The sequence below is a fragment of the Hydra viridissima genome, unplaced genomic scaffold (assembly GCF_058129835.1).
Source record: "Hydra viridissima isolate aposymbiotic clone 2 unplaced genomic scaffold, HvirCarnegie_v1 scaffold_6, whole genome shotgun sequence".
In the NCBI taxonomy this organism is placed as follows: Eukaryota; Metazoa; Cnidaria; class Hydrozoa; order Anthoathecata; family Hydridae; genus Hydra; species Hydra viridissima.
Genome location: NW_028324305.1, coordinates 18,347,989 through 18,370,104, shown reverse-complemented (window position 1 = coordinate 18,370,104; position 22,116 = coordinate 18,347,989). Strand labels below are relative to the sequence as shown.

The 22,116-nt window shown below is 31.8% G+C and overlaps 2 protein-coding genes across 2 annotated transcripts; one reads left to right on the top strand and one right to left on the bottom strand.

Moving 5' to 3' along the window:
- The first annotated feature begins 5,556 nt into the window (after positions 1-5,556).
- On the top strand, positions 5,557-8,422 carry LOC149887352 (RWD domain-containing protein 3-like). The gene has a single exon (XM_090091371.1). The coding sequence runs from the start codon at positions 5,654-5,656 to the stop codon at positions 6,461-6,463; it is 810 nt and encodes a 269-aa protein (XP_089947497.1). The 5' UTR covers positions 5,557-5,653; the 3' UTR covers positions 6,464-8,422.
- LOC145190134 (homeobox protein DLL-4-like) lies at positions 7,134-9,379 on the bottom strand. The gene is made up of 3 exons (XM_080066912.2): positions 8,947-9,379; positions 8,226-8,402; positions 7,134-8,080 (listed from the first exon to the last, which is right to left on the bottom strand). The coding sequence occupies exons 1-3, from the start codon at positions 9,209-9,211 to the stop codon at positions 7,803-7,805; spliced, it is 720 nt and encodes a 239-aa protein (XP_079923038.2). The 5' UTR covers positions 9,212-9,379; the 3' UTR covers positions 7,134-7,802.
- Positions 9,380-22,116: the final 12,737 nt, after the last annotated feature.

Sequence of the window (22,116 nt, the reverse complement as noted above, 5' to 3'; positions counted from 1 at the left end):
CTCGGGTGGTTTCGGAATTGGGAGGCTGTTGTCATGTTGCACAGGTCTCATTGCTGAAGACAGATTAGGATATCAGTTGGCTTCTTGTTTTTGGAAGAGAGATCAGTTAAATTAGTCAAACAAAATAACAGTCCGTCACATAATCTTTTTGTTCTCGCCAGATCATCGGAACAGCAAACGGCATACTTTTGCGAGTGCTTCTAAACCAGGGTCTTAGATTGATAGCGCATGTTGTGCAGCAGTTGTGAGGCGTCCATTCGTTGTCTTGGTCACAAATTTTGCAGCCAAAATACCGATGACAAACTTTCTTCACAAGAGCAGTTAAAGAACGTTTCTGAGACGCAAGTGTATATTCGCCAAAGATATAGCAGAATGTATCGCGACTGCTATAACATTAACGATAATATATCGCCAAAGGGTTGGAGAAAAACTTTGACGATTTCAAAAATCGATGATAAACGAAAAGATTCGAAGCGAAGTTTCAGAAGTTCGAAAACCACCGTTAACTTCGTCGAAGTGGAAACGAATCGTTGTTTAGTTGCTGTCGAGCAGTGTTACCAGACGATCATGCCACAACTTGTCAAATCTTAAGTATTTCATTTTTGGTCATAAGCCAGCCGGAAGTTTTCAAAGTTCGACTTACCTGTTAAGATGTCTCAGCCTGAGGTGAAAAACAATTTTGAAATTAAAGTGGTGTCAGTGGAGTGTCAACACCAAAGGGCAAAAAGTGGACTTTGCCTGTAGGTGAAGTTTGAATACCTGTCAGAAAGCGAGCGGCAAGCCTGAACACCGCCATGTGGGATTTTTTTAATGAAGGTCCAAAAGCAGACAGATTTATCTGCAAAGTGTTTAACTTCTCCACACGCTGGACAGATTCGTTGACATCAGACATGTCCAACCACCTCAAATTGATGTACCTGGGTCAAGCCGTGTACAATCCAATGAGAACTCAGCTGAACCAGAAGGTAAAAGAAGTTGAAGTAAATAACTTTTTGTATTCAATTATTACCAACATATTAAACTTCATCCAACATCGTCAACTTCGATTTAATTTCATATCATAAAAGTATTTCTTCTAACAGCTAATCTGCTTTGATTCAAGTAATGATGAAAAGACCCTTCTTCGCAGAAACACAGCTACTTGATGGCACCGTTGATATCGGCGCGCAGATGAGCTGTGGGCTATTGATTCGGTCTGTTAAATTCTTGTTTCTATCACACTTCGTTATAGAAATTAGAATACCCTTACATCGATTTTGATAAGAATTTGAGTTTGTCTTATTCAATACACTAGGAAATATGAAAAAGCCTCGGGAACTTTTTCCAGTTCCGAGCTCCTTAAGTTATAATTATAGACTCTCTTAACTTTTCATTCCTTAGGTCAACTTTGGTTTCTTGTTTGGCACGAAAAACAAAAAATTGTTACTCAGGTTGCCAAGCATTCACACTTTAAGATGGTTGAATTAAAATCTGGATCGGGTTGGAAGAAAACTAACTCATTGAAGACCAGGATCTACAGCCTTTAGAAGTATTCGGAGGTTTTTCATAACAGCAAGCTAAAGGGCTCTAATTTTCTTCATCGATTCTCTACCCGCCATGCTTGGGTAATGAGCAATAAGCTCCGGCATTAAAACATGGCAATCAAATGGCAAGCAAAGAAAGATAATACAAAGTACACTTTAAAGTAGAAGTTTCAACTCCACACAAACATTAAAGTTAAAAACAAGATTTTTTTTGTGTTATTTATTCTTTCTTAAATTTTCTGTAAATCACTAAAGATCTGAAATTGAGCAATCTTCAAATGGAAAATGTATCACTGCATTACAATAAAAGCATAACACATGTATTAGATCGATTGACCGAGAAATGGTTTTGTTTTAAAAATTCATATAAATTAGAGATATAAAAAAAGGAGTCAAAGAAATGGCGTTTATTTACCGGAACAGTTTAATTTAATATTATGTTTGCATCACAAGCTACAATAACAAATATGTATATGCAATAATATGCAATAATAAAATAAAAACATCTCATACACCAAATAGGCTCGTTTCCACACCTACCGTGGATTTAACGAAAAGTCATAAATAAAGTTATAAAAAAGTATATAATAGATAACTAAAAAAGTGCGAAAGCATTAGAAATCAATTTTTTGCCACCACAAATATAATATTTTAAGGGTTTGATTAAAATTTTTCTTAACCTGAAACTTAAATCATTTATGTACTAATTTTGATCAAATTTTTGAAAGTCAGTTTTCCTGTCTTATCGTATGTGTTCACTCTTATCGTATATAGAGTTGACACTTACGTATAACGTTAAATCGGCTTTTGTATGTTTCAAATGAAAGATTAGTGCATTTGTAATATTTTTGTTTTGAGTCCGCTGCTACGATTCAGGTATCACTACCGAAGGTAAACGTTCTATTTTGCGCTTGGACATTTGAACTGTGTGTCTTAGCCATTTAAAAACATCTTCATTTGGATTCACAATTCTGTTGTTGTTTTTAAGTTGAAACATGTTGTTTATGGGTTCTTTTACCTCTGCAACATTATAATCAACTTTTTACATTGGCTTTAATTTGCGCATTTTCTACATTACATAGTCGATGTGACATTGTTGGTAAAAGGATTTCCACTTTGCTTTCATTTTAAAATAATACATTTTATATACTCAAATTAAACAAAGTTATGCATAAAGAGTTAAATACTTACATTGATTATGAAAGTATTAATAAAAATCTTTTGTCTTCTTTTTATGTATATCTTCAGGAATTTCTCGATACAGCGTCCATTAATGGTCTAGCATCATGTTCTCGTTCCAAAAGGGTTTCAATTGCTTGGATGACTTGGTGAAAACTTACTCCTTGCTTGTCACTAACCGCTCCAAGATTATCTGGAAAAAAGTTGATATGAAAAATGCAGGAAGTGTAGCTTTAGGGACATTCCTAAAGGCGTCAATAAATTTCTTGATCCCATCTTTAAACTACGGAGGCTTATTTTTTGCAAGACAATTTTCACAAACCTGTATGAAAAACTTGAATGCTGTCTTCTCAGTTGGAGTAAGGACATTTAAAAATTGATCTCTGTGCCTCTATGATGAACGAAAAAAGCATATAGTATTGTTTTCAAGCAAAGCGTTTGGATGGAGAAATTAATATCGCATGCAGCTCGTTCAGCTGCAAGACTAACACCAGCAGCAATGCTAATACTACTAGCTACTAGTGAGCCTGCGATGACTCCGGTTAGGATGTCCGTTTTATAAACCACCAATGAAGAGGTCGAAATTTTTTTTGTTGTTGTCCTCCTGCATTGAAATTTGTTTCCGAATTGGTTTGCCTCAATTTCCATGATGCTTATCCAGTAAAAACCGCCATGTTCTTGATATTTCAGGTGCACTTGCATATATTATTCTTTATTTTACAACACAACAGCTTCGTGATTTGAAATGATTGCAAGTTTAAATTGCAACTCGAAAAGACGGTGATCTAGAATAAGAGGTTTGTATGCTAACACAATTAGTTCAGACTTTACGTAATAGTCTCCACCAACTTGTAACATTCGAAGAGAAAATACTTCAAGAAACTGTTTTTGAACCCCATTACACACTGTCGTTGATGAAAAGCCATCACATACTATACCACTGTACACACAAACGCCACACCGCTGGAAGAAAAGATCTATTGTTCATTGATCATTGTTCACGTGCTTCGAGAGCATTTTCAAACTCAGTTTGTGGATATGTACCTAACAAAAGGGCAAAGGATTACTAACTATAGAGCTGTTATGACCTGGGCTGAGCTGAAAACTCTTCATTAGTATTGACGCACAGTGGTCACTTTTCCCTAAAATTGCGACTATATCATTCATTATTACAACTAAAAATTTAATTACAATCTCAGTCAGCAATTTCAGTTAACTGGTAAATCATTTTCACGACTGGAGCCAAATGAAAGAAGTTTCCAACTTGCTTGATTAGCAATGCGTGAAACCACTACAATAAAATGTAGTAGCGAAAACTAATCGGTATTACAATCTAAAAACTTATTGAAATATAAAATATAAAAAACTGATATCTTATAAAAAAAATTGATATCTTATCAAAAGCAGTAGCAAAAAAAAACCCATTGGCTCCAAAAACATTGGCAAAAGTAATCAATCAAAAGTATTAAACAAAAACTGAATGCCACCAAAGCGCTACATATGAAATTTGTTGTTCCTTAACTCATTTTGGTCCTTGAAATAAACTGCTTCCAGAGCCCCATCTATGTACTACTATTATTTACACCGAAATAGGCGCAGAACTGTTATTTTTTGTGACAAATTTTTTTCCAAGGTGCCACGATATTTCTGTAAAAAAACCAGGGCTGTGGAGTCGGTAAGCTGCTGTTCCGACTCCGACTCCGACTCCGACCCCTTGATTTCATGGACCGACACCGTCTCCGACTCCCGACTCCGACTCCGACTCCTTCATAAGTAACCAATTTCTAACAACAAATAGTTGTTTGTTTTACTACAGTTATTTGTTTGTAACAACAAATAACTGTAGTAAAATGTTAACATTGGCTATTTCATCACTATGCTACAAATAATCCAACCACTTAGTGCTTTAAACAATATTTATAAGAAAACAATTTCTGAACAAACAACTTTTCTGAACTCTTGTTATGCAATAAACTCTTATGCAGTCGCTAATAACATTATGAATTTGTCAAAATCATGTTTGAAATATTGTCAGTTGGACAATATTTCAAACATGAAAGAACTTGTTCTTCTTTAAGTTCATATTCTTTAAGAATCTTTTCTACTAAGACCTAGAGAAATTCGCTGGTGTGATTAGTTTTGGCGTCTTTTACTGCCAATATCTTGGTAACTGCTTTATTTTTTTAAAAAAAGAATTAAACATTGATTGCAAAATAGTTCACTCTGTTAAGAAACACAAAGCGTCCCTTGAGACATTCATTAAGTTCTTCTTTTTGTTTAACAGCTTCTTCAATCACTAATTTTCTAATATTCTCTCTCTCCAGAGAAACAAAGTTAATTGAATACTTACAGTTTTTCTGTTTGTGGAGCAACTCTTTGGTGCTTGGTGGTGGCACGCCTAGCTTTCTACTAAGAATATGTAGCACAGTGCCAGACAATTTAAGTCGGGAGTTAGGGGATCATGAAGTTATATAGTTTAAGGGAAGGTAGAGGAAAGCGCAAGGGAGGTGATATATGATTCTCAGTGAAAAGCAGCAAAATACCCTATTGCTTATCACTGTTTTAAAGGCCTAAAAATAACATGTCAAACTCCTTGTCCTCCAGTTGTTGCAAACTACAATTCCCATTGTGTCTGGATATCCTACAGCTTTCAGACCATCCTGGGACTTGTAGTTTTGTAACATCTATAAAATCCTTATGAAAATTATGAAACTTTGAAAGATTTTTTTTAAACCGGAGTCGGAGTCGGTACAATTTTTCCGACTCCGACTCCAGCCAAAATGAGCTCCGACTCCGACTCCACAGCCCTGAAAAAAACTGCATTATTGTTTTTAAAACTTTTTTCTCGAGTACGCTTATTGAAACAAGCGATGTTTTGGCTTATGGCTTTGTTCCGCATTTTTACTAACAAAAACTTCTAAGGAATAAAAAATAAAAAGTTAGATACAAGAATGGAAAATGAGTTGCAAAACGATTTATCAATGTTGAGAAGTTATTTTTGTATTGAAGGAGAGCTTTTAGTTATTGGTAATATTGAAAAGTCTGAAGTATTTAGCAAGTTTATTATAGTTCTTAACACTTTATTAAAAAATGATATAAAACTTCATTTGCAAGTTTCCATAAATTCTCCAGATATCTTTGAATGGTTTTCTGATCCTAAACAAGTCATGTTTAGTATTGAATCGACAAGATTTATTGACAAGAACATTTCGATCTTGTTTAAAAATGAAATTCTTAAAAAGTTTAGAATCCTTCTTGATATTGGGGAGGCTTCACTTTTCAATATTCTGTCTTGGGTTCCCAAAGGCTTTCATGAATTCTGGTCTACAACAATTTCACATGATGACATTGAAATATCTAGTACAAAAAGTTTATGTCCAGAAACCTTTGAACATCTATTTGTGTGTTTATTCTTAATAAACCATATTCGATGTGAAACTCGTTACTTTAAGTTTTTAAAAAAGGCTGCAACAAGCTTTAAGGTTAATATTAGGCTCCTTCATTGGACAAATGTAATATATAGCTTAGTGCTTGCTGAAAATGAAAGTAGTTTTAAAGAGTTTTTAAAATTTTATAAAAGTAGCTTGGTGGATATCAACAGTCAGGGAAAGCCATGCAAAGAGAGGCAAATAAACATTATAGCCAGAAAGTACATTCCAATGAGTAAGTCATTACACAGTCATGATTTTAGTTTGATAAACTTTGATTTAAAAAAAGAGTTGAATGAATACTTGTCAAAGTATGATTTAAAAGCTGTATAATTGTTATGCATTTATTTAGTAAATTTTCGAAAGTTCTTTTTGTTGTTGTTTATTGTGCCTTTAGAGGATTATTGTCTAACATTTAACAAGCAGTTCAACAAAAAAAAAATTTACATGTTCTAAAGGAGGCTTTACATGTTCTAAAGGAGGAATGCTTTATCAAAAGTATGGTAGAATTAAGTACAAATACACTCTCATATGGGTTTTTAGGAGGGAGGAGAGGGGGATAAGTGAATGAATAAATTAAATTACATATATTATACTTTAATTGAATTTTTAAATTTAGTAGAAGTAAAGAAAACTGAAAGATTCATTGAACTTTATTGTTTATTATTGTTTTAAAACATAATAATGTAAAACATAAAAATATAAAACAATTTTGAAGCATATCCAAAATGGCTTTTTGAATTTTGGAAATTTTGCTTCTACTATTGATTGTAATCTGGTGACTTTTAATAGTCTGTATAAATTTAACTATGTTTTTGTAAATGAAACTACTTTTTAGTCTAATAGTAGTAGTCTGAAAAGATTATCTCATTAAATTATAAGTATGTTTCACTGTCATGCTGATTTTTTCTCCGATTATTATTAAGTTGATTAACCTGAAAACTCTCAGCTTTCAAACTACAAATAGCAATTGTGTATGTTATCTTTTAAATTTTTAAATTGCTTTTCTTTTTGTTTATCTATCTTGCTCACCTTGTTTTATTTGTTTTGTGTTAGAAAACTATGAAAATTATAAGGCTGTCAGTAAGAGTTGGTGTTGAAATGTTAGTAATTGCTATAGGTAAATTCTTGCATATCATATGCATACCCCTGGGTTCTCCCTTTCTCCTTGTTAAGGAATCCTGCTTATGCTACTGTTGAACTACTGAACTGGTATGAAAGTAAAAGTAGATTAACTAACCTTCAAAAAATTTATCATAAATTGTTTTTAGTCTGGAAATATACTAAACCTATGAAATGATTGGTATCATTTGAGAGATAATGATTAATGTTTTAAAAAATGCTGAGTTTAATTTAATGGGATAGTTTGTTGACAAATTTTGAGTGAAAGAATTTTTATGCTACTTTTTCTAAGAATATGAGATATTATTTCATTTTATATCAAAGTTGTTTCTAGAAAAATTATGAATTGCAAATGAGCCACTCAATAAGTAAAAAAATTTCATTAGTTTAAAGAGATTAGACAAATTTATACAAAAATATTTATCTTTCTGTTTCTTCATTTGTTGACTAAAATACTACTAGGTATTTCCTGCCCTAACTAAAAGAAGTTAGTATTTTCACATAGTATAATATTAAGAAAAGGCAACTACATGTTGCTTCTTGTTTATATTTATGTCCTGTTGTTATGTTCAGAAGGTAATTGATGTGAAGAGTACCATAAATTTTGTGCTAAAAATTGACTCGGAAACTGTGAAATAGAACTAAATGTTGATGTTGCTAACGTTTGTTTCATATTTTCACCCCAAGTGATTTGAAAATCTCCGCTCGAGTTTTGATTGGATGGAATTAATGCTTGAAAATTTGTATTTGCTCTAATTACTTTCTTGAATTTTGATCTCTTGTTTTGAAACCAAATTTTAACTTGAGTCGGTGTTAAACCAAGCGTTTCTGGAATAGAGAAGAAATTAAAGTCAAGTTTTTTGTCATGCTCCTACTTATTATGTTTTGAGACAAACGTTTGAACGTAAAAGTTATTTTATTTCAGTTGAATTGACAATGAAACGAGAATGATTTGAAAAAATGAGCGATATACCGGCCAGTTCTGCTTTCTCCGGAAGAGAAAGATACTGCGCTTTCAAGAATCTTCGGTTAAGTTCGCGCAGTTGATAGCTGCTGTAAATTGTTCTTGGATTTCGAGATTTTCTACTTTTATTTGTTGCTGAATCTGAAATGTTTTCTTCAGGTTCACATTTTATGGTTGCATTTAAATCTGGAAAAAAAAAATAAAAAGAGAAATGCTCGTTGTTCTTTTATCTATAAAATCTTCTGAATTCGTATTTGTAATCACTGATCGGGATAAAAACAGTTTTCAAAAGTGATTACTGATGAGTAGAAAATTTTTTGTGCTCATAAATTAAATTTGTTAATAATTTTTCAGGTAAAAGTAGTTTATCAGCAGAAAAGTTGATTCACAGTTTAAAAAAAAAAAAAAAGGTACCGTGGTGAAACCTAACAAAGCCCAATGCTTTAAGAAAGTCCTAATTTAAGAAATGACAAATTTTGTATACATAAAATAAACACTTAGAAAAAAATATATAGTTATTCTATCTAACTAGATATCTAGATAAAACAACAGAGTTATTTTCAGCAAATGTTTCTTTTATATAAACGAAATTTGTCATTTCTTAAATTAGGACTTTCTTAAAGCATAGGACTTTGTTAGGTCACACCACGGTATGTACATTTAAAAAGTTTCTTTAAATTCATTTCACAATTCAAATCAACCACTCAAAATGTTTTTGTTTATAACTTACCGTTGTTTTTAACAATATTTTCTAATTCGCCGTTTGACGGTTGCAACGGTGAAACAGGCTGATAAAACGGAAGCTGCGGCAACGACGTGCCATCAGAAACACTTAAATTAAGTTCGTCATAAGAATGCGCATGTTTGTAGCCGTATAAATTATTTTCATGAGTAGATAAGTAAGATGGTTGATTATTTGATGTACTTACTAAAATACCATCTGTCGAGATCCTAGTTGATACCTCTTGATTGTAAGCTGTATTGTATACTATCATATTTGTTGATACTAATTGAGGCAATTATTAACAGATAAATACAATTAATTGCACGATTTTTTTCATAATAGAAATCTTAAACTATCTTGTAAGTATATAGAGACGTTTTAAATGCTTGGCGACGAGTTTTTACACAGCATTTCTAGTTACAATCGAGGTATTGTTTACAGCAAGAAAATATATAGGTAAGAAAAATAACAATCGAGTGACGTCAATTGTAAGAAAAATGACAGATTAAGGACTTATAAAGTTTATTACAAGAAAACAATAAATCTTTTTCATTCAGTGAAATAAAGCCGAATCAATTTTTGCGTGTTGGCACTGCTCTCTATTTAGTTCGATTTAATAAACAAAAATCCAATTGATTCTTATCAAAATGATTGTTTTATTTTGTTTTATCCAATGGGTATCATGTAAACACGCATTCGCATGCTCTCACCACGAAGTACGGTATATTGTTAAATAAATCGTTTAAGACCACAACTTTCTTTAGACTGAACGAGATGTAATCATTAATTTTAATATCGATAATTTAATTTGATTAATATTTTTCTTTTATCTAGCTATTGAATGTTTAGGTTCGATTTTAGAAGGGAATATAATACTAGAAAAGCAACACTCTCAGATCCAAGCTAAAATCTGTCTAAAGATAAGTGGAGTACATAATCAATCAAATCAATAAAATTAGCACACAAATCTATAAATTTAGCGTTTTTCTCAACGCTCAAACTTTCATGATTAAATTACATGAATTTTTTATATTTGACCAAACACTTGATTAATCAAGTGCGCATTAAAATTTTTATTGATACGATTATGGGTATGATGAAAAAAAGGCCCCTCATACTCAAAAAACCGTTAGCAATTTATAATTCCATAGTTGCTCCACCAAATATCAGATTCAAAATAGGTGAAATATTTTGAAAAAGCTCCCGATTTAATTATTAACTTAATAAACTTTGTGAACGAGAAGCATGTCGGATTTCTTAAATATCTCTTATAAAAAACAGAAATCTCTTAAGTTAATAAAGTGTCATTTATCCTTTATCTGATTAATTTTTTCATCACGCAAAAGCGTAAAAATAGAATGCTGAGAATTTTATGCAAAAAGCACGAGCTTAAAAAAAGAGAATATTGTTAAAATTTATTAAATCAAAAATATCAATTGAATGCCAGATAATTCCAAAGATAAGCGTTTAAATTGTCCCACAGCCCGCATTGCTTATTGAAAAACGATAAAACTCGGTACAACAAACGTCTAACTACGTTTGGTTTTGGGTAATTATACGAAAGCTAATATAAATCTCTAAAACAATGCGTCATTTTTGTATTGGTATACGTATTTAACGTACCATATGTACGCATTTATTGAATTATTTAACTTATTGAAGCATAATCTTTGTAAGATAAAAACACTCTTTGTTTACCAAATCTGTATCTAGATAATTAATTTCCTTTTGAAATTAGTTATCGAGATATAAGTTTGGTTATCGATAGAGTGTTTGCTTCTTTAAGCCCTTTTTTTTCAAAGATGCTATATTGCATAACTGATTTTCAGTTTCTATTATAATTGTGGAAATCATTTGGTTTTAGCATGGAACTATAAGAGATGGACGTGCAACCTATTGTTTTACATCAGAGAGGCCGCAAAAATCAGCGAGCCATGCGAGTTTCCGACAAACTCTAAATTTTCACCCGGCAACAAAAAAATCTATTAAAATGGCTGCCCACAGTTTTAAAACAGAAATTCTGATCACGTGGTATTAGTTTTTTATAGCATTTGTTTAATAAGACTGTTCAGAATAAAATAACTACGCTAAATTACTAAACAAATTACACCAAGGTAATTTAAATTAGTTGTCGGCACGAACAGATTTTCACCATTTTTCCAAGATAAACATTTCTAAATTTGGATACTTTTTTCGTATAAACAAAGTTACGTCAATAATAAAATAGACCTGTAAGGATAATTTTAAAATGACTAAAAAAAGTATAGCAAAATATAAAAAAGCTTAAATAAAATTTTTTGTCAAGATCTGGTTTTATTCAAATCATTGGTCCTTCATTCACCAGGCTTAATTTTATGTAATTTTTAAGTATTTTTTCCGATATGTCGCCATTTTTTGCCTCGACTATTCTACAAGCTCCATAATATATATTCCACTATGCATTATTTTTTTAGTAGGTGTATTTTTTAATGGGCTTTTTTATAATTCATTTGATATAGCAAAACCTTTTAAAAAGTTATTCAAATTTATAATTATCTTGCAAAATGCGGCCAGATATTTCATGTTTTCGTTTTTCATATTTCATATATTATTTCATTTGTCATAAAAGGCACATAATGACCCATTTGTTATAGTCAAATAAAATTTAGTTTATATATAGTTGATAAATCAAGTTATGTTAAAATTAAATACTTAGTTAGTCTTGCGGTTTGCCATAAATTGACTTTGCTAAAAACTGTGACAAGTTAATTTTTTCTTTATTGTATTTACATTCATTTATGTATAACTTATTTATCCTTAACTTTATATATTCTGTTGTTAGACATAAAAATTGAAAATTCTATAATATTCATAAACTAGAAGTCTACAACAATATAGTTGATGGAGTAGTTTTTAGGACATGAAACCAATAAGCTCTAGGTAGCTACAAAACCAGATGATATTTTGTATTATTTACTATATCTCTAGTTATACATGTACTAAAGTAGTTAAGTAAATGATCTCAATTTCTATATTATCATCAGCGTTATTTCTAAAAGTATTAAGAATATCTAGCTATATAAAATTAAGCTTAAAACATGATTCTATTGCTGTTATCTTGAATAACTAAAAGGAAGTTGATGTGACTGGTTAGACGAGACCAAAAAGTTTCGATGAATCCGACAGACTTTAATATAATTTAATTTCTATTGTTTAAAACAAAAGATTTGTAACAATGCGCAACAAGCATGGTTCGCAAAAAAAACAATAGGTTGCACGTCCATTTCTTATAAGCTTGGTTTCCAATAGTTGTAGGAATGTCGTACAACAGTTGCATAACAACTTTGTTTTATAATGGAAACATTTTCTAGTGTAAGTTGCACAACTTAACGTGGGTTGTACAACAAATTTTATGTTGTACAACTGCGGTTGTGAGTTTTTTTTCAGAAAAAAAGTCTTTTTCTGCAACAGTATTGTGTTTTTTGTGCAAAACGCGCAGCTTATTTTTTTAATGGAAACCACACATAACTGTTGTACAACAATAAAGTTTACAAAACATCGCCATTGTGAGGAATTATTTTAACCTTCTCTGAAACACTTATGAGCCATTGCTTTCTTTATGAACTTGACAATATTTTTCCCATCTGACTGTGAATCATACAATTTACAAACTCCACTCCCCTTTTGCACAGTAATACAACCGCTTCATTTTAACACATTGAATAGATTAAGACAAATTTGAAAATCCGATTAATGACAAAAGGTGTTCCAGTCTGTCAGGAGACATTCTTAAGTATCGATAAAAAAAAATTCCCTACCAAATAGCATCATTTCTTGCACCAAAGAACTAAACGCACCTTGCTTAACCAGTTTTTTAAATAGTTCTCTGACCCAAAACATATGCTTTCTTTTCTTTACGCTTTTTTGGCGTCTTAAAATTAAAAGTGTAACAAAAAGTCGATAATTTAGAGTGATATTTTTTTTTTATGACGGCCATTTTTTGTTTTGTTTTTTTTTGAAAGATTTTTGCGCTAACTCAATCTGATGGAAAGATTGCGTTGCACAACAATTTACCGCACAACAAATCAAACGAACGTTGCACGATTTTTGTATAACATCTCTACAACTATTGGAAACCAAGCTATAGGTCCATGGTTTTAGTGTAAGGTTAACACAACTACGTCATAATAAGTTAACGCAGTGTATTAATGAAAAAAGTTAAGGAAAATTTCATTAAGAAAAGATTTTTGATGCAATATGGAAACTAGAGTGTTTAGAAAACGAGTTATTGAGGGATCAAGAACAAGAGTGTCTTAGTACTAAAATTTTACTAATTGGACATAATGGCACCTATCTCCTCAAATGCATTAAAATAATCTTGAAATACTAGAGCGGCCGTACCTAAAAAGTTCGTTGCGTATAAGATTCTGTGGTTTGATAGTTTTGGTACCAGAAGCCAGAAGCGCTGGAGAGTTTTGTTTTAGAGAAGCAGAAACTAACACCGCTAATAATGTATGTATGTATGTATGTATGTATGTATGTATGTATGTATGTATGTATGTATGTATGTATGTATGTATGTATGTATGTATGTATGTATGTATGTATGTATGTATGTATGTATGTATGTATGTATGTATGTATGTATGTATGTATGTATGTATGTATGTATGTATGTATGTATGTATGTATGTATGTGTGTGTGTGTGTGTGTGTGTGTATGTATGTATGTATGTATGTATGTATGTATGTATGTATGTATGTATGTATGTATGTATGTATGTATGTATGTGTGTGTGTGTGTGTGTGTGTGTGTGTGTGTGTGTGTGTATGTATGTATGTATGTATGTATGTATGTATGTATGTATGTATGTATGTATGTATGTATGTATGTATGTGTGTGTGTGTGTGTGTGTGTGTGTGTGTGTGTGTGTATGTATGTATGTATGTATGTATGTATGTATGTATGTATGTATGTATGTATGTATGTATGTATGTATGTATGTATGTATGTATGTATGTATGTATGTATGTATGTATGTATGTATGTATGTATGTATGTGTGTGTGTGTGTGTGTGTGTGTGTGTGTGTGTGTGTGTGTGTGTATGTATGTATGTATGTATGTATGTATGTATGTATGTATGTATGTATGTATGTATGTATGTATGTATGTGTGTGTGTGTGTGTGTGTGTGTGTGTATGTATGTATGTATGTATGTATGTATGTATGTATGTATGTATGTATGTATGTATGTATGTATATATGTATGTATGTATGTATGTATGTATGTATGTATGTATGTATGTATGTGTGTGTGTGTGTGTGTGTGTGTGTGTATGTATGTATGTATGTATGTATGTATGTATGTATGTATGTATGTATGTATGTATGTATGTATGTATGTATGTATGTATGTATGTATGTATGTATGTATGTGTGTGTGTGTGTGTGTGTGTGTGTATGTATGTATGTATGTATGTATGTATGTATGTATGTATGTATGTATGTATGTATGTATGTATGTAAAGTATGTATGAAGAGCATCTAAAAATAATGCTTAATTTATGCAACTGTGCTACACAAATTTAATATAAAATTGTCACGTTACTTGATTTGGGTTTAGTTTTCAGTAAAGCCCCTCGACGGCAAAAGTATGTATGCACTATTGAATACGACGCTCCAACTACTTGTATTTTTGAGAACCAATATAGTCGTACGAACTGTAATTTTTACAAAAGTTTGTACGTGACAATTATTGTAACTACTATATGAGACATTACTAAATGAGCAGGGCTGGAAAATTGATGGTGTTTTATAAATCAAATATCCGATAGTTTGATTTTTTTCATCCAATATCCGACAGGATTCCTAATTTGTCAATCGAATAATCGATATTCCGATAATCCAATAGTTCAAAAGAAATTTTATTCGATAGTCAATTGCCCGATAATCCGATTGTTCATAAATATACATATATTTAATTTTTTCTACCAGTTTTGAAAAAATTTATACTTTTTGCTGGGTATTTTATAGTTGAAAAAATGGCTTTAGATTTAGCCTGATTAAAGTACCTTACAAAGTTAAACAATTAAAATGGAAGAAAAGCTAGGTATTAGTTGAATTTATTTTTTAGAGCAGAAACAAAATCAGCGTAATAACCGAAATGAATAATGATATTTTTGAAAATACTGAATATAAATAAGTGAAAAAAGTAAATAAACATGTAATTTAACTAGAGTTGTTAGTGGGTTAAGAAAATTGAACCCAACCCAACCCACTGCCACATGAACCCAACCCAACCCATGGGTTGACCCACGGAGTGCATGCAAACATGTATAATTATACCGTTAAATTGGCGACATTTTAATACATTCTAGCCTATACAACCATATTAGATACAAATAATATGTTGTTACTCAGTTACTGTCACTATATGTGTTAGTAAGCAAACTAACAAAGAACAGCTTTAACATAAATGAGCACTATATTAGTGAAACATGTCATTTCGCATTCCCCAGCGTACTAATTCGATAGCTTCTACGTTAGCCGGTGATAGTTGCGACCTTGTGTCTGTAATGGAGTGCCCAACAGAAGAAAAGTCTCTTTCTGACTGCGCAGAGCTTGCTGATATGCAGTATAGTCTGCGAGATGTTGCTGCTAGAATGGGATAATCGGCTGCGTTGTCCTTCCAGAAGGTTACGGGATTCTTGCACGCAGCAGTAACACGAAGACTCTTGTAGCTGGACAGTTCATGTTGGCAAGTCTCCTGTAGCACTGTTGCTTCATTATGTAATTGCGCGTCTTGCGTCTGTGGCCGATCTCGCGTTGACTGCATTGTTCGCAGCTCATCAAACGGGTCCGTTCTTCTCTTCTTTGCTGGTGCTTCCAATTGGAGTTGGACACCTTGTTCCATCAATTCTTCTGCTGCTGCTTTCCTGGCAATTTGTGTAGCAGCAGGCTGCATTTCAGCCAGAAGCCACTGATCGACGTCATTGAGCAAGTCACGCTTAAATCTTTTGTCAGCCGCCGTCACATTAGGTATAAATGCAAAATTTCTGAAAGAGGGATCTAGAAAACAAGATAGCCAATGCATTGCTTTAATAGATGTCCAAAACTTTAAATCTAAGTATTTAATGAGTTTTTGCCGAAATGTTGCTGCTGCTGTTGTCAATCCTGGTGCAGGTTGAAGCCGCTTAATCAGTAGGTAGTAAGTCGGAACTACTAGTTGCATAGTTTGACTAGAGCGTCAGTGATGTCAAATTCTCCATACTTGGCGCCAAAGTCAACACATGTTTGAAGCAGTCTCTTAAAACCATCGTGTTCGACAGATCGAAAAGAATGAAAACCATCAGCACAGAATTCTACTTCTTTTCTTTTCATAAGGTCACAGTCATCTTTTGTCAATTGACACTTTAACGCGAAACATTGACGAATCTGCAGTTGTTTGCTGTCCTTCGTGCCGCATAATTTTGCATGATTTATGAGATTTTTTGTGCCAAAGCAGCTTAGACCATCAGCAGACTTATACGCATACACTTTTTTGCATACGGTACACGCACAGAAATATTTCAATTCAACACTCGATGGCTCTCCATTTCCGGCAACGTCACGCTTTTCAAATATTAAACTAAACCTATCCCAAATCGCAGATTTTGCAGCCTCGTACGGTTTGAATAAATAATTATTGGGGTAACGTTTCAATTTATTTTCTAATTCATCGGCATTCGCCATCATGCTTAGTTTGAATTATTATGATGCTTTTAATTTAATTTTATGCTGTTTATATAGCCGTACTCAGCGATGAATTTGCTATATGACGTCATTCACGCAGAAAAAAACGCTCTAATCGCTAACTGTAAAAAACTGCTCTTGTGTCATCGAAAGTAATTATGCTTTCGATGACGCAAGAGCAGTTTTTTATTACACTAATTATTATACATTATTTTTTTTTACATTAATACAGCGGCCTGGATATCGATGTGTTGACGTCAATTCGACGGTTGGCTTTAATAAAACTGCGTCATTCGATAGCAAATCCGTTAAATCTTAAGTGCAAATAATGAAATAAACATAACGGTGAAACGGCGAAAATACAATGAAAATGCAGCTAAGGCGTGGGTTATCAGTGGGTTATACTTCCTCAACCCAACCCAACCCAACCCAACCCAACCCAACCCATGGGTTAACCCAACCCACTAACAACTCTGAATTTAACTGTTACTGTAGAAGTACCATTTTGTGAGATTTGTAAGGTAGAGTACAGTACATAATGGTACGGTAAGAAGGAAAAGAAATTGAAAATCTATCGAATATTGGAAGTAATGCCACTTCGATAGTCGAAGCCCGATTCATATTTAGAACAATAGTCCAATACTTTTGTTAAAGCTCGATACTCTTGGATTATGGGTTATCGAAGCTTCTATCGGGAGTGCATATGAGACACTACTAGCTGAGACACTACTAGATGAAACACTACTGTAAAAGACCATTATTTTGTAAGCAAAAAAACTCTGATATGATCATGTCATGTACACAGAAGTTAAAAATTAAAAAGAAAACAAGAATAAGTATTAGCAAATCCATTACAGAGTATAAAGAGTGCATAATCATAAAATATAAGATAACCATAAAATTATAAGATAACCATAAAAATATAAGATAATCATAAAAGTAAACGACAATCATAAAAATACAAGATAATCATAAAAATATTAGATAATAATTGAAATTTACAAGTTTTAAAATTTGGTGACTCGCATTTTAACATAAGGATGTCAGACGGAGTCGTCTTTCTTCTAAGGATAACTAGATTCAAATTATGGAATCCTGCCTATGAATTTATTAGATCTCTTTAATATACTTTAGGCCAAAAGTGATATAAAAAAAGCTTCTGCGTAATTAGACTAACTTTAAATGGAGAGAGCCCGAAACCTTATTTTACTTTATTTATTTTTATTAGGTTCTTAATAAGATTTAAAAAAGAAGGCAAAGGTTTCCACTTTACTGATTGCCGCTAATCGCTAAAAGAAAGACAATTCACAGTTTTTATGTTTTAACTACAGTCAACGGACGTGTTAAAGTTAAAGAGAAACAAAAAAAAACACAAAGTCTTAAACTCGTGACAATTTAGTTCTAAGTTTTGCTAACTGTCGAGTAAAGATGAAATATGCATTCTTTTATGTAAAGAGTTTTTTTAAGGGCGTGTAGAATGTATATAATGAGGGAATTACAAGAGTGACAAAGAAAAGGTTGTTTAGAGTTCGCATACAAGACGAAAAGTTAAAACACAAAATATTGAAAGTAAGTTACCTAAACTTTCTGCCGAACTGTAATTACATCAGTGCAAAGATATTTGTATACTGCATCATTAGATGTTACAATATATATCAAGGTAAACAAGACGAATAATAACAGATCTAACTCATCTTCAAACTTACTATGTCCTTCCCGAGCTCCATCTATGCTTTTTTTATCAGAAGACTTCTATGCTCTTTCAAACCTTTGCACAGTTCTCTCCTTTTTGCGAATATTTTTGAAATATCTTTTTTTTTTATCATTCAAATGCGTTACTTTTTAAAATTTTTCCTGTCTCCGCCGAGCCATAATTCCGAATTCTGCACAGTTATAACTATATTTCTTTCAGTTCTCTGGTCTCCCGAAAAGGCTACATCTTCTCTTTTCGTCTATTCTGTTCTTCTCTGGTATTTCATTAATGTCAATTAATTTATGAGCAGATATATTAAACAGGGTTTGACTCTCTATTTGGAACTCTGCTTCTAATTTCAGTATGCTTTACTGGAACTCCCGTTTATTTTATTCCATTCTTTCATTTTATTATATTTCTCTGTGAGTCTAAAGATCATTTCACTAAGAAAGTATTATCAAGCAGAAGTTAATGAAAAAACAAATCTGAAAAACAAATTGTAAAAATATTCTTGTAAAGTTTACCAAGAAGACCTTCCACTAGCAATTAATTACTAATTATGCTAATTATGTAAATTATTAATATTCCACTTAAACCGAGCTCTCATCAAGATCTCAGTAACAACTGAAGCTACACTCCTATTCATTAATCCTTCACGGGCTCCTGGAAAACTAGAGCTCTGTTTCCTGTTCATTTTTTTCCTGACTCGTTTTTCTGTGCAAAATATTTTTGGAGTACGTTATTTTTGTTTATGAAACTAAAAAAATGTAAAAAAAACTGTTTACAAAATCACATGCATCTTAAATAAATTAAAATTTCATGATGAATAAATAGCAATGATCCGTTTGTAGTTTTTTTCCCTCTTTTATTTCTTAACTGCATCAAGATTTTAGTGGCCAGACGTTACTTTGCTATACTAGTGACTTTTGCATGTTTTCCGTCGGAGGTTTGATAGTTACTGATTTTAGAAAATGTAAACCCAGAAAAAATATTAAACAGAGTTACACAAGATTTCCATCTAACCACAAATATTGGGAGAAAACTTGTGAAAGTGAACCATTTGAGTTGCCTCATGTCACACTACCACTACCACCACCACCAGAGAAGACTAAACAACAAGGAAAACTTAAAACCAATACTTAAACAAAAAGGTAAACTGAAAGAGGTGCACCTAAAAACGTTTCCCTAAGTTAAGTACGAGAAACTCAAACTGGTCCTGAACTTTAAGAGCAACAACAGCTACAGCTAGACTCTCAAGAGAGTCAAGGGACTCTCCATCAACAAGAAGAAGATAAAGTTACTCAAAGTGAAGAACTTTAAGTCTCTCTGTTGATTCCAATGGCAACAATCTTAGTAATAGTACTAGCAAAAAAGCAAGTTAAGTGATACGATGAAGTTATACGGAAAAGGGAAGGAGAAAAAGAAGTACAGAGTATTGAGGTTATAAGTATTTTATTACAGTCAGATGATGAATTATCTGATGATTAATTTTGCATCAATAACTTGTTTGTTTAAAACTTTAAATGTAAAATTTAGTAATAAAAAATCCAAATTGTAAATTAAAAAATTCTTGTTTATTATTTAAGTAATGAGCAAGAAAAGCATTAAATATTGATAAAGCGGAAAATAATGATAAAAACGGTAAATTTGCGTATTGCGCATTTTTAAGGATTAAATAATGTCTCGTTATGTCTCGCTATGTCCCGTTAAAAAGATGTAAATTCCGGGATATTGCAAAGCTCCTATTTTGTCCGGGATATTTCGTCTCGGTATCGTCCCGGATTTCGACTGAAAATTTAAAATTGTCTCGACATTTATCGCTAATCGGGACAAAGCTTTAAGGATCGTCTCGTCTCAAATAAAAAAAAAACGAGACATAGACGCTTACATAACAGTTCGATCGTTAAATATTTTACAAACCATTTTCCAAAAAATAATTTACTAACTACTAGCGAACTTTTATTTTGAGGTTCCTCTTTGATATTACGATTATTAATCCGAAAAATGATTTCAAATTAATATAATTTTAATTTGCTTAGCGAATTATATCGATTGGAGTCCGTTAACTAAATGGTCCGATCCGAAAAATTAATAAGTAGTGGATTTTTATTTATTATCAATCAGTCCTAATGGACTAATTTTCAATAAACCAAACAAGTGTTCAAAAAATCAACAAATCTACTATTCTTTACTCACATCTTTTACGGTAAGCTATTATTTTTTTATTTTGTTTAAAAGTTAATTTTTCGAACTAAATTTTTGCGGATTTTTTTTTTGGCGGACCGAATTCCTTTGCAAATTAATTGCGCTTAGCGTATTACTACAATTAGCGGATTGATCAGATAAAATTTACGTTGTTATACTTTTTCTATTTAAATAGAAAAAGAAACGAAAAAAAAAACTTGTTTCATTTTAACATTTTAAGATAAATAACCCTTAAATAATTAGTTCTTTTATTTGAAACTTTATACACGTCGCAAAAATATCATTATTTATTAAGGCAAATATAAAGGAAATATTTCAAATAACCTTTAAGTAATTAGTGCTTTTTTGGAAACTGTATTCATCAAAAACTATGATGTTTGGTAAATATTAAGGAAATATTGAGGCAATTACTTCAAAAAAAGTCTGTAAACTGAGAATGTAATTTTTAATGAAACATATTGGAAAAGAGAAGATTATTATCGATTACGTCCGTATTTTGATTTTAACGTGAAAATGTTAGATTAAATTCCAAATGAGCGAAAAAATTTTTTTTTTATATAATGGGTCTCATTACTACGCAAATATGTTCAGGATTTGTCTTGATTTCTTTATAACATATTTTCCTGTTGCCAACCCTACAAACAATAAAACTTCGGAAGCGCATTGAACAAATTCTCCTTTATACGTTGCAACAAATCATTTCTCTTAAAAACACTAAAAGCAACATGGATTTGAGTCTCGACGACATGTTTTATAAGAATGCTGATGCAAACAAAATATTCAACAGTATGTTTGTTGCTATCCTGGTACAACACGAATAGTCAAAATATCCTCAGTGCAGTTCATCGTAGCACAAATTTACCGAATAACATTATCTTTTCTTTTTGACTTTTTCTCTAAAATGAAAAGCTTGCAAAATATAACCTACAAAAGTCAGAAACAAAAATACAAAAGCGCTAAATTTCGACCAGTGGTCATTATGTAACATGAACACCATTTAAACCATTTTCTTTATATTATTTAGGTCATTGCGTTTTATTAGTGAATTACTATTTGCAATGACCTGTGTTTTTTGACCTGTGTTTTTTGACCTGTGTTTTTTTTGTAACACCCTTAGCACGAAATATATTGATTGATTGATTAAAAAAATATTGATTGATTGAAAAAACTTGAACAAAGATGCTTTCTGTACATCGAAGGTTCTGTCCAAGAACTTTGTATACCAAAAATCGTTAAAATCTGAGAAAGTATGGTGTCAAATTTAAGTTGACCTAGAATGATCAATCTTTAGTATCATATAAACATAGTGGATCATTATCTCAGTTCTCAATATATATAAACTTAGAAAACTTTGGAGACATTTTGTTTACTAAATACAGTTTGTATTTAAAAATTAAACCGTTGTTTTTTGATAAAGGAATTGTTAGATCTTATTCCCAATTGGAATAGACAATTGGAATAGACAATTTGGTTATAAATCATAAAACAGATTCTAAGCAAGTAAATTATTTTTATTGTCAGGTAATTTTGTTAAACAAAATAAAGACTATTTTTTGTTAAAAATAC

Excerpts from the sequence above, each read along its gene's own strand:
- LOC149887352 (XM_090091371.1), top strand. The coding sequence starts at position 5,654 with ATGGAAAATGAGTTGCAAAACGATTTATCAATGTTGAGAAGTTATTTT.
- LOC145190134 (XM_080066912.2), bottom strand. The coding sequence starts at position 9,211 with ATGATAGTATACAATACAGCTTACAATCAAGAGGTATCAACTAGGATC. Across the intron at positions 8,403-8,946 it reads AAATATTGTTAAAAACAACG|ATTTAAATGCAACCATAAAA; the intron begins GTAAGTTATAAA and ends TTTTTTTTCCAG. Across the intron at positions 8,081-8,225 it reads GGAGAAAGCAGAACTGGCCG|AAACGCTTGGTTTAACACCG; the intron begins GTATATCGCTCA and ends TCTCTATTCCAG.